Here is a 12,102-nt window from a genome sequence, read left to right on the forward strand (position 1 = left end):
AGTATGGAAGTAGCCAGCATCAGCCCTGGCAGGCTGGGCAGCAGCAGAACAGCATGTTTAAGATCCTGAACCCTGGAGGTGGACAGGCCAGCTCCAGGCCCTGCCTCTATTTGTGTGGCTCTGAGTAACTGATTTAACCTCTCTGAGCCTCACATTTCCTTCCCTGGGCAAGGCAGCAAGGTGAACATACCAACCTCCCAAGATTGCTGTAAGGATTAACACAGAAACAAGATGCTTGGTGCAGGGCACCAAACAGCAGACACCTGGTAAGGTCCAGCGGGGCCTACCTCGTTCATCTCCTCGATGTTGGTGATCATGACGATGATGGGCGTGTGCTCCTGCCACACCATGCGCCAGAAGTCGCCGACCGTGCTGACGATGGGTCCCTGAGTGGCGATGTACACCTTCTCTTCCCCACCGTAGCCCTGTGACCAGCCAAGTCCAGGCCATGAGGGTCGCTTGTGCTCCCGGGGCCCATTTCCCCCACTCAGCCTCTTCCCCGGGGGGCTGGCAGGAACCGGACGGACTTAGGGACAAGCTTAGTGGATGGACCCCATTGACTCGGGCCTCCCTTTTAGGGAGAGACTGTTGGGATGGGGTTACATACCCGAATGTAGTTGGCGTTGATGTAGGAACTCAGAGGGTCGTCAGGGTCTGGTGAGGTCAGACACACTCTGCTGTGAGGGTCTGAGGTAGTGGAGACAGGTGAGGCTGGGATTTGAATGTGCAATCCCTCTTGTGTGGGCCCACCTTCTCTGGCCCCTGTCAGGGCACCTACATGTCTTCTGGGACCGGAAGTTCCTTCTTCCCTTGCCAGAAGCAAAACACTGCCCATTCCTGTGGCCCACTCAGGAAGGTGAGGACCCAGGCTGAAGAGAATGGTACAGGGAGGCCTTGGCTGTCTCCCTGTGTAGGGTCCAGGCCACCCTTGCCTGCATCCCTTAAGCTGCCCTGTCCCTTCTGTGCTCCATGGTCTGGGGAGGAGACAGCTCAGACAGTAAGAAATTCCCTACGGGATACATCCTAGACAGCAGGGCCGGCCAAGAGTTTGAGTATACATTGTCCCCAACCTGCTGTGTAAGTTTGTAAACACATGGCCTTTTTAAGCCTCAGTTTTCCGATCTGTAATATGGGGGTAAAGATGCCTAGTTCCTCGGATTGTTGGGAAGACACATGAGAAAACAGATGTGAAGTGCTACATCAACTGTAAAGCACTTTATAGCTAAGATTTGGGTAGGATGCCAGGGGAGACTATCACAATGAAAGGAGTAAAGTCTTCTGCGCCTGAGATGAGATGACACACAAGTCTACAAGGGTTCACCCCCACCCCAATCTAGTCACCTGTCAAATCCCAGAGCAGCAGATTCTCACTACGTCGTGTTCTGTCTCCTAGACTAGGGTTTGTTCTGTTCCGCTAGAGCCTCCCTGTATTGATTTAGTCTGTTCTGGAAACTCGCAGAGGCTGGGACTGAGCCAGGAGGTAGTGGGGTGGGGCCTGGGGGCCGGGGTTCTGGGGCTCTGTCTAGCTTTGTCACCAGCTCACATCTCCTCCCTTCTCTGGCCCCCAGGGTCTTTCCTGTGGAAGGAGGGTTGGGCTCAAGGCCCTGGCAGTGTGCCCCGTACGGCTCTCAGAGGCTGCACAGAAGCGGTCAGGAGTTTACACCACCCACCAGTGAGCCTGGCTTCAAGTCCTCGTGGTGTCAGTCAGGCCATTCACCGAGTACTGTGCCTTCTCTGTAAACTGGGAACATTCCTTCCGTCACACCCTCACTCATCCTTTCAGGGTTCAAGAGTGGCCGTTAATAATGAGTCCTCAGACCCATAACTTAGGCCGGCACACAGTCACTATAGAGCAAGTTGGTGCTGTTACTGATATCACTGCAAGTATAAATTAAATCAATTTATAAATTAACAGGTCAAAAGGAGGATCCCAAACTTGGAATACGAAATGGAAAGGGATACCCACAAACCTCCCCTCTCCAGTCCTTTCATGCCCTGGCCCAAGTGCCTGAGGTTTGGGCAGGGGATTTGTGGGGGGAAGGTGGGGGTGAGGCAGCTCTTGCGGTGAGGGGCGTGGAGGAGAGTCAGGTACGGGGAAGAGCGAGGGTGAACGGACGGGGGCTCTGTGTGACCAGGGGACAGGAATGGGCAGCCCTGCATGGCCCCCTCCCTCCCCTCATGGTACCCAGATTGGGATCCAGAAGTAGCCTCCAAATGAATGAGAAAGCAAGCCTCGGGGTGTCCTTGATCCGAGAGGGGCCTCTACCACCCACCCCAGCCCAGTCTCTGAGGGCACAGGGTCAATTCTTGCTGGCTACAGAGAAGATTCTCTGTTGGGCTCGGGGGCTGCAGGCGTAGGGTATGGCTGGAGGCTGGATTCCTCTCAGGAATCCAGTGGGGACCAGATGGAGTGATGGCCTGGCTCTCATACTCCCCCAGTGGCTATTCTGAGTGGCCGGCAAAGCCTGAAACTGTGGGGTGCCCGAAGCCCTGCCTCCAGGTAGGGCTGGGTGGGTGGAGGGGGGAGCAAGAGGCGGGAAGAGGTGAGCAGCCCTGAATCCTGGCCTTAAATGGTGCTTTGTTTAACTGGAACTACCTAGACACTGTGTAACCATAGCAACCACAAGTCGATATTTTAAAAGTTAAAAATAAGTCATGACATCTTACATGTTGTTGGAGAAGCTGATGGCAAAACTGCTTTTTTAAAGCCTCCTTACTCCATAAACTGAGTGCAGTAGGTTTGTGGGGATTTTCTTTCAATAAGTCACCCCCAAAGCTAGCCCTAGGGCCTTGGGCCAGAACTTGGCAGGGGTGACAGGCAGACAGGGGCCTGATGGAAGTTACCTGAAAATGGCATCCCAGGCTAAACAAGGAATATCGGGTTCCCTGGTCTAACTACCCCAAAGGGGGAAAATCCCTATCAGACCTTCCAGGGGGACCACTCATGCATTCTAGCTTGAATACCCTAGCCAATGGGGAGCTTCCTACCTGACAGGCAGCTCGCTCCCTTGTGGGGTGGCTCTGCCTGTTAGAGGGTTCATAATCTAGCCAAACTGAACTCCAGGTAGACAAAAGAGCACAATTTTGAGGTTACAGAGGCCTAGTTTCAAACTTGGTTCTGTACGTCTTAGCTGTGTGATAGTGGATAAGCCACTTAACCTCTCTGAGCCTTAATGTCCTCTCTTTAAAACCTGTCCACTCTGAAGAGACCAGGGATGTGACCACAATTTTCAGCCACCATGCACTGTCTAGGAGCTGCCTGTTATTGTTCCTCTTTTTCTCTGAGTTTCCACAGAGCCCAGCACAATGCTTTTCCAGGGCAAAGATCTGGAGAGTGCTGTATGAAGGAACCAAGAGCCCTCTGCCCTCTAAAGGGGGTGTTTCCCTTCATCGGGCACCCCCACCTTCCATCCCTTTGCCTGGTGACCCTGGAGGCCCATGCTGGAGTTAGTCTCTTAACCCTGCCTCAGGGTTTAAGGGCACCCAGGTGAGGGGCAGCGAGTACTCACTGGGAAGGATGGTTTTATATCGGTTCTTCCGCACCAGCCCAGGGATGTCATATTCTTTCGGATCCACAAAATTCATGGGGATTTCCTGTAGGAGGAAGACACAGGGTTGAGGGCAGCTGTGGGCTGGCGTGATGCATGCATTCATTCAACAAACATCGACTATTAAATGAGTGAGTGCACATGAAAAGCATCTAGAGCAGTCCTGCCTGGCACATGCTGAGTGCATAATAAATGTTATCACCACCATTGTTTTTGGAGGGCCAGCCTGGCACATGGTCCGCACTCAGTGAATGTTTGATGAACAGAGAAGAAGTCACCTGGCCAATCACTGCCTTCTTCTGCACCCTGTACTGCAGCCACATCGAGTGGCTTTGCGGACTCATGTTTCTACCCCAGGTAGGTACCTCCCTCAGGACCTTGGGTCGTGCTGCTTGCTCGGTAGTAACATCCATCCCATCCTCATCTTCTCATGTCCTCCTGTCCACTGTAAATGCCACCTCCTCCAAGAAGCCTTCCCTGATTCTCCAGCAGGGAGGCAGCCTCCTTCTGGGCCTCCAAAAGTTGTATTTGCACTTCTCAATCACTCTGCACGTCAAGAGTGCCAAGTCTGAACTTCTCTGCCTGGAATGTGAGGCCTAGGAGCTGGCCTTTCTTTACCACCAGTCGCTCTCAAAAGCCCCACCCTCCAGCTGTGCCCATCTCTTCCCTGTAGCTAATTTGTCAGTCTCCGCCTAGCCTCCACATCTGAGTTCGCGGCACTCCACTTGTGGGGAGCACTGGTCGCATCCCTCTTCATCACCCCTAATCCTTCTCAGCCTTTAAGGTTCATTGCCACCCCTCCCCCCAGGTCCTTTGGGATGACTCCTCAGTGACTGTCCTCTCTTCGCGCCCCTTCTCTCTGTCCACACACTTTAGCACCCTTATCATCTCTCATCATCATGAATCACAGTGTTCAGTGTGGACACACTAAGAATGCATTTGGTACAATGAGGATCACGATACTCACTTTCTAGGGTGGTTGTGAGAATCAGAAGAATAAAAAGCAGGTGCAGAAGTGCCCGTGGGGTGGGTGTGTGAGCACCCCCACTTCCTCTCTCTCTGGGCAAAACTGACAATGAACTAGAAACCGGAGATGACAAGGACATGCCACACACCCTCAAGGGGAGGTGTGGCCACGGGACGGCACTGAGGCTGGGTAGCCCAGGAGGGCATCCTAGGGGCCTCCAGGGTGAGGGATGATGACTGTGAAGGCATGGGGGTGGGGGTTGGGCAAGGGCCAAGTGTGACGTGGACAGTCCTGCAGGGATGGGGGCCTGAGTCTGGAAAAGGCGGCTGGGGCTGGCTCAACTCAGGTAAGGCAGGCTGGGCCACACGCTGCAGACTCTGGAGCTGTAGGTCAGAGGTGATGGAGGGCTGCCCAGAGAGGAGAGCCATCTGGTTCCGCTAGGGAGCAGGTGGCCTGGGGCAAGGGGAGCTGCGAGGTTATCAGATGAGGTGTTTGATTGAGGAACTTGGCTTTGGGGCACTAGCCCCTTCCTTCCTTCTCCTCCTCCCCTGACCCTCCCGCTAAGAAAGAATTACAGGGCACCCCCATGGGGTGAGGCTGGCAATGTGCCAGCACCGCCTGGGGTGGTGGGAAAGTTGCTTTATTCTGGTGGTTGGTATCAGGAAGCTCACTACTGCTACATACGTAATCCTCATGTTAAACCTAGGCTTGGGACTTCGCTGCTGGTCCAGAGATAAAGAATCTGCCTTCCAGTGCAGGGAACATGGGTTCGATCACAGCTCTGGGAACTAAGATCCTACATGCCTCCGGGCAACTAAGTCTGCGTGCCACAACTAGAGAAAGAAGCCTGTGGTCTGCACCAAAGACTCAGAGCAGTTAAAATGGAAAAACAAAATACAAACAAGAACAAAAACTACCTAGCCTTTATCAGCAAAAATAAAGGTGGTTTTGTGATCTTCTCTATCTTAGCTCTTAACTGGTTGAGTGCCCAGGCAGGTAAAACAGGGGGGTCATTGATAGGCCCCTCAAAGTCCAACAGGAGGCAGTTGGAGGCTGCTGTAGGAGTCTGGAGGGGGAGGTGATCAGGACCATCCTAAGCTGAAGCCACAGAACTGAGGGACTGTTTGGTGATGCCTGGCAAAAGGAGAGTGGGAAAATGGGAGAGTCAGAAGAGAAGGCTTTCAGGAACTGTCTGGCAGGCCAGAGGTTAGGATTCAGTACTTTCACTGCTGGGCCTCAGGTTTAATCCCTGCTGTCGCATAGTGTAGCACCCCATGTCTCCAAATAAAGAAGAGAAGGCTTTCTAAGGCTTTCGGAGGACAGTCCCAGGTGATGATGACTTAAGAATGCCACAAACACCAATCACCTGATGGGCACTTTGCACACATTCTGCATCTTCCGAATCCTTGCAACACTCCTGTTATCTTTATCCCCATTTTCTGGATGAGAAACTGAGGCCCAGAGAGGAAGCAGCTTGCCCAAGACAGTAGGAGAGGTGAGCATGAAACGATGTTCATCAGATGCTGAGTTTGGGGTACCCTGTTCCAAAGCCTTGCTCAGGGGACCAACATGAGCATAAAGGGCTGGCCCCTGCGGGGGCGCTGACTCAGGAGGACTCACAAAGAATTCTGCCTGCAGCAGGAAGGGGTCCAGGGCCTTCTCGTGAAGCTCTTCGGCCTGGAGCACGCGGGAGGCGCTGAGCAGGTATTCTCGGGCTGACTCCTCACGGGGGGACATGAGATAGCCGAAGCCCTCCTCGTTGCAGCCTGGCGTGCACATGTCCAGGGTCAGGGAGACGTTGGAGCCCCTCCTGGAAGGACCAGGAAGGGGGCGGTGAGTATCAAGGGCAGGGAGGACCATTAGCTGGGGGCCTTGAAGCAGGAGGATGAGGGAGCGGGAGATGGGGTGGGAACCCGATGGGTCCCAGGGAGAGGAGTGGGTGTGACATCACCCCAACACAGTGTGAGGCTCAGCCCCAAGGCTTAAGCCCGCCACCCGCTCCCGCCTCCTGCAGCAGAGTAACTGAGTGTGGGCTCGGGCCCCAGTCCCAAAGATTCCAAGTGAGGCTCCTCAATACAGTCCTTCCCTGCACTCCCCTGTGGCCCTTGCCAGAGGCAGCTCCCAGAGCCAGGGGAAGCTCACCAAGAGGGCACGTGCCTGGGGCAGAGAAACAGGGCTCCACCCTCTGTACCCCAACCCCCAGGGCTGCAGCCTCCAAGGACGTCTCATCCAGGAGAGGCTCGGGGAAGACGGGATCCCAGGGGTAGCACAGCGGAGCAAGGATAAGCAGACTGAGCAGACCCTGTTGTGTGTTCAGAGTCTAGTGGCCCATTACCCTCATTATCTAGAAAGGGAAACTGAAAGCCACAGAGGGGATAAGCATTGCCCAAGCACACACAGTAAGGAGGTGGCAGGGCTGAAACAAAAACCTAGGTTTTCTGACTCCTCCTCCAACACTCTTTCCATGACATCATGTGGACAACACAACCCTGGTGGGATCTAGCTAACCCAGCCAGGCTCTGCAAAGAGCGTGCTGACACCTCCCAACATGTGCTTTGTGGAACTCTTCGAGACACTATGAAAGCAGGCTTCTGTGGTCGGATGACTTTGAGGAAGGCTACACGCAACCCCTTGTCAATCTACAATGACTACAAGCATGTTAAAGGGGCCCAACAAGTCCTACAGTAAAGAAACCTATCCGAGCCACAGAGTTATATGTGTGAGTGTGCATGTGTGTACACCTGTGCATGCCTACGTGTCTGTGTGCAGTAATAATGTTTCTTAGTGTTCACTTCGGGGCATTCAGATCTGCATGAATCAGACCTGAAGAGCACACGTCTGCATTGGTGGGGCTATGAGCTCAGCTCTGCGCTGGGCACTGGGAGTCAGAGTCAGGCATCTGCCCTTCCGACAGGTAGCCGAGAGCTCCATGCGCCTCTGCCGCACCCACCTCTCCTGCAGACCCATGGCCTTGACGGTCAGGGAGGTGGGGTCGGCCTCCAGCTTGATGTCCATCACGCAGTCGAACACAGGGGTCTCGGGGACGGGGTCCAGATCCAGGAAGTCATCCTCGACCTTCTCCTCCATCCACTCCGAGTAGGTGAACGAGGGCTGACGGCTTACCGACTGGCGCCTGTCCTCGGGGGGCAGCGGGCTGGGTGGTTCTGGGGGAGCCCTCAGAAAGAGCCACACCTAGTTGGGGGCATAACTGGCATCATGGACCATACTGGCAGCAGCCCCCGGATGATGGCGTGCCCAGGGGCTTGAGCTCCCTGCCCCTCCGTGTGTCTGGAGCTGGCTTGTTGTCCTGGGAACTGTCTGCAGGGCACCACCGCTCACCTAGATGGGAGGCTATCCCCCAACCACGTCCTCCCAGCCCTCTCCTTCCTCAACCCTCAGGTTCTTATGCTTTAAAGCTTTCTTGGTGGGGTGGGGTGTTCCTACTCCGGTTTTCACACTGCCTCAGCTCCCTTCCCCAGCCAAGAACACTGCAAACCAATTTTGAGAAAGAAGGTGCCTCTCCCTACCCCCACCCCAGCCTGGGCACATTGGTGGGAGAAGACAGGTGCCTCTCCTCAGCCCTACCCACAACGTCTAGTCCGTAGGTCAAATGGGACAAGGTGAGAACTGGGTCTTGGGGTCACGGGAGGGGAACAACGAGGTCGGGTCAGGAGGAGCCTTACCAGGGTGGTGACGAGGATCACACACAGAGAGATCAGCAGCAGACTGGGGACGTCCCAGGTCCCAGTGCCCAGCCAGGCCTGGGGAACATCAGACAAACAGCTCAGGGTGATGGAGGTGGGGGGGGGGTGGGGGCGCGTTCTCATCTATTTCAACAGGGATAAGATTTAGGCTCTGAGAACTTCGTACCTGGTTCTGGGGAGGGGACAGGTTTCAAGCCTTTGAAGGTTATCGTCTGAACTCAAAGAAGCCCCAGGCAGGGGCTGGTGGGACTGGAGGCCCCCAGGCGCTCCCTCCTACCCTGGGGCTCCCTGGAGCTTACTCACCGAGGGTCCCAGCCGCTCCAGGAACGTGAGCGTGGAGGAGACGACGTCTGTGGTGTTCTGCGTCCAGATGGGGCCAAAGCCGCTGAGCCAGAGCATCCCACAGGCGAGCTGGGGTGGCCAGGGCCAGCACACTGAGTTCGCAGTCCGGCCTCCTTGCCCGCATATCTCCCCATTCCACCACCCTCAGGAGCTCACCTGGAGCCTCAACCTACCGCCTACACCCCCCACCCTCCACCAAGGTCCAGACCGTGCAGTAGAGGCAAGGGCCTGGGACTTTTCCTGGAGAAAATCTGACTTAAGGGAGCCTTTGCAGAGGAAAGCCCGCCACCCCACCAGTTATACACATCACAGGCACAGTCTCCTAGAGGTGCCTCCAGAGACAGGAAGTCCTCAGAAGGACCCCCACAGGGCCAGGGGCGCTGGGGGCCGGGTCTGCATTCCTGCTTCTGAGCTCAGAGCATGAGGGGCTCAGCTCTCAAGGCTGTGGCTTGGAACTCCAGCCTTCTCCTCACACCGGAGAGGCCGCAGTCACGAGGGGACACCGGGAAGGCCCCTCAGTCCTCTGTGTCCTGAGGCGGCCATCTTGGGGAGGAAGTGGAGGCCGTCCCTCAACCCGCCCTCCCTCCAGGCCCCGGCGAGGCCTGTGATGTCCTTACCAGGAACTGGGAGGCAGCCAACAGGCACAGGCTGCTTCTGGCAGTGAGGGAGTGGCTCCCGGCGCCTCGAGGTGGCGGCTTCTGAGCTGGCTCTGAGGGCGGTGAAGCAGGTGGGGGCGGTGGCATCGCTCTCTGTGAGGCCGCGGGCCCCTCGGCCTGGTCCAGCACCTCCATCCCTACCGGCTGGGGGACACCTGCAGAAGGTGACAACGTGGCTGGTGACCCCGGCCCTGCTGACCCCCCGGGGCGCTCCTTCTGGGGTTGCCGTGGCTTCCTCTCAATCCAAGATCAGTCAGCCTGGCTCCACTTCCAGCAGTCACCCTCGATTAGCAAAGCAATATTCACCTACCTTCGTCAGAAAGAGCTAAGTGTGGGTGGACAAATTATTTCTCTTTTATTTCTCCAGTAACAGAGTTAAAATGGCAGGAGGTTTTTCAGGGAGTTAACATCGTGGTGTTTACGCAGCTTCATTCTGTTCCCATTTCTTAAGGAAACAAAAAACAACCACCTCAAACTCAATTAAAAGAGAGAGAGACGGGGAAAAAAGGCACGGCATAACCAGGCCGTGACCCTGAACAGCTCACCCACGCCTGCCCGCCAGGTTTTTGTCTCTCATGCTCTGTACCCTGACTTGACAAGGTCACAGCCGCATGCCCCTGCCCCACCTTGAGACAGCGGAACTGATGTCAAATGTCTGGGATCCAGTTCTGGGTCTGTCCCTGGTTTTGTGACCTTGGAAGAGTCACATCCCCTCCTCTCTGACCTCAGTTTCCACAACTCAAAAACAGGGGCAAAGTTCCTCCCTTGGTTTTCTAACTGTGTTTCAGGGAGCCCTGGCGTTTTTCTCGGGTGAGCCAGTCATGACCAGGTGCTCTGAGTCCCCCTGTCCAAGCCTCAGCCATGGAAGCTGTTCGATGGTGTTCCATATACTGGGTATCCTCTAAGATCATCTCAACACAAGGCGCCACCACTAAACAAGTCTGAACAGCACTGGGCTAGAGCTGAGGCCCCAGTGGAGTGGGGGATTCCGGCAGCATGACCTTACTGAACTCCCCATCCAAACTGACACCGGCTAGTCTACTGCCAAGAGAGGGACCATGGACTTCCCTGGCAGTGGTCCAATGGTTAAGACTCTGTTTCCAAAGCAGGGGGCATGGGTTCAATCCCTGGTCGGGGAAGTAAGATCCCACATGCCATGTGATGATGTGGCAAAAAAAAAAAAAAAAAAAAAAGAGAGAGAGAGAGCGGGACCAACAAAACAGATGTGTATGGCTTGACAGTGAGGGGTTGGGACAGTTCACATATTATGTATATGGGACAATGGACTCCTTTTCTGGATGGGGGGCTTGGAACACTCATAGCCAAGACACCATGTCTGCATGCTCGATTGCTTATGTGACAAATAGTTACTGAGCATCTCCCAATTGCCTGGATCAACCGTGTGGTGCAGAGAGCTGGGTCCAGGAGACGCCTGTACTTCTATGCCAGTATTTCCCTCTCTTCCCAGACCTGACCCTGTACGGCTCCCGGCCTGCTGTGGTCCAGCCACACTTCTTGGCAGTTCCTCAGGTGAGCCGACACCCTGTGTTCTGCGTATCTTGTCCTCTCTGCCAGGAACACTCCTCCAACATCCTGCTCCCCTCACCTGCCTCCAAAACACTGTGCCAAGTTAACACCCACTCATCCTGCAAAACTCCAGCATTTGTTTCCTAGAGCGGGTCCTCCCCGCCATACACACCTGGCAACCCACGTCTCTCCTTCATACGGCCAGCAGAAACAATACACTTGGAGCACAGCCCTGCTCAGAGTGCTTTGCGCATGTTAATCTATTCACTCTTCATGGTGCCCCATGAAGCTGGCACTCCTGTTAGCCTCATCTTACAGAAGAGGATGATGAGGTGCAGAGAGGCTAAGTGGTGGGTTTGAACTAAGCCACTTGGACAGGGATTTGCTTTAGGTCATACCTGAATGGTCTAGTGGTTTTCCCTACTTACTTCAATTTAAGTCTGCATTTGGCAATAAGGAGTTCATGATCTGAGCCACAGTCAGTTCCTGGTCTTATTTTTGCTGACTGTATAATGCTTCTCCATCTTTGGCTGCAAAGAATATGATCGATTATGGTATTGACCATCTGGTGATGTCCACGTGTAGAATCTTCTCTTATGTTGTTGAAAGAGGGTGTTTGCTATGACCAGTGCATTCTCTTGGCAAAACTCTGTTAGCCTTTGCCCTGTTTCATTTTGTACACCACAGCCAAATATACCTGTTATTCGAGGTAGCTCTTGACTTCCTACTTTTGCATTCCAGCCCCCTGTGATGAAAAGGACATCCTTTTTGGGTGCTGGTTCTAGAAGGTCTTGTAGGTCGTCATAGAAATGTTCAAACTTCAGCTTCTTTGGTGTTACTGGTTGGGGCATAGACTTGGATTGCTGTGATACTGAATGGTTTGCCTTGGAAACGAACAGAGATCATTCTGTCATTTTTGAGATTGCACCCAAGTACTGCATTTCAGACTCTTCTGTTGACTATGAGGGCTACTCCATTTCTTCTAAGGGATTCTTGGCCACAGTAGTAGATGTAATGGTCATCTGAATTAAACCCCCCTTTCCATTCCATTTTAGTTCACTGATTCCTAAAATGTTGATGTTCACTCTTGCCATCTCCTGTTTGACCACTTCTAATTTACCTTGATTCATGGACCAAACATTCCAGGTTCCTATGCAATACTGTTTTTTACAGCATCGCATTTTACTTCCACCACCAGTCACATCCACAACTGGGCGATGTTTTCGCTTTGGTTCTGTCTCTTCATTCTTTCTGGAGTTATTTCTCCACTCTTTTCCAGGAGCATATTGGGCACCTACCAACCTGGGGAATTCATCATCATATATTTTTGCTTTTCCATACTGTTAATGGGGTTCTCA

The 12,102-nt window shown here is 54.0% G+C and overlaps 1 protein-coding gene across 2 annotated transcripts in view; it reads right to left on the reverse strand.

Moving 5' to 3' along the window:
- Nucleotides 1–12,102, reverse strand: part of PTPN5 (protein tyrosine phosphatase non-receptor type 5) — a 57,093-nt gene that overhangs the window by 4,425 nt on the left and 40,566 nt on the right. For both annotated transcript variants that reach the window (XM_043874884.1, XM_043874887.1), the window contains 8 exons: nucleotides 9,179–9,372; nucleotides 8,523–8,630; nucleotides 8,199–8,276; nucleotides 7,466–7,707; nucleotides 6,136–6,325; nucleotides 3,510–3,594; nucleotides 608–687; nucleotides 288–425 (listed from right to left, as the gene is read on the reverse strand). In XM_043874884.1, the coding sequence (XP_043730819.1) occupies nucleotides 288–425; nucleotides 608–687; nucleotides 3,510–3,594; nucleotides 6,136–6,325; nucleotides 7,466–7,707; nucleotides 8,199–8,276; nucleotides 8,523–8,630; nucleotides 9,179–9,372 (1,115 nt within the window). The remainder of the gene's footprint in view (nucleotides 1–287; nucleotides 426–607; nucleotides 688–3,509; nucleotides 3,595–6,135; nucleotides 6,326–7,465; nucleotides 7,708–8,198; nucleotides 8,277–8,522; nucleotides 8,631–9,178; nucleotides 9,373–12,102) is intronic.

The sequence above is a fragment of the Cervus elaphus genome, chromosome 2, assembly GCF_910594005.1.
Source record: "Cervus elaphus chromosome 2, mCerEla1.1, whole genome shotgun sequence".
NCBI classification, from domain to species: Eukaryota; Metazoa; Chordata; class Mammalia; order Artiodactyla; family Cervidae; genus Cervus; species Cervus elaphus.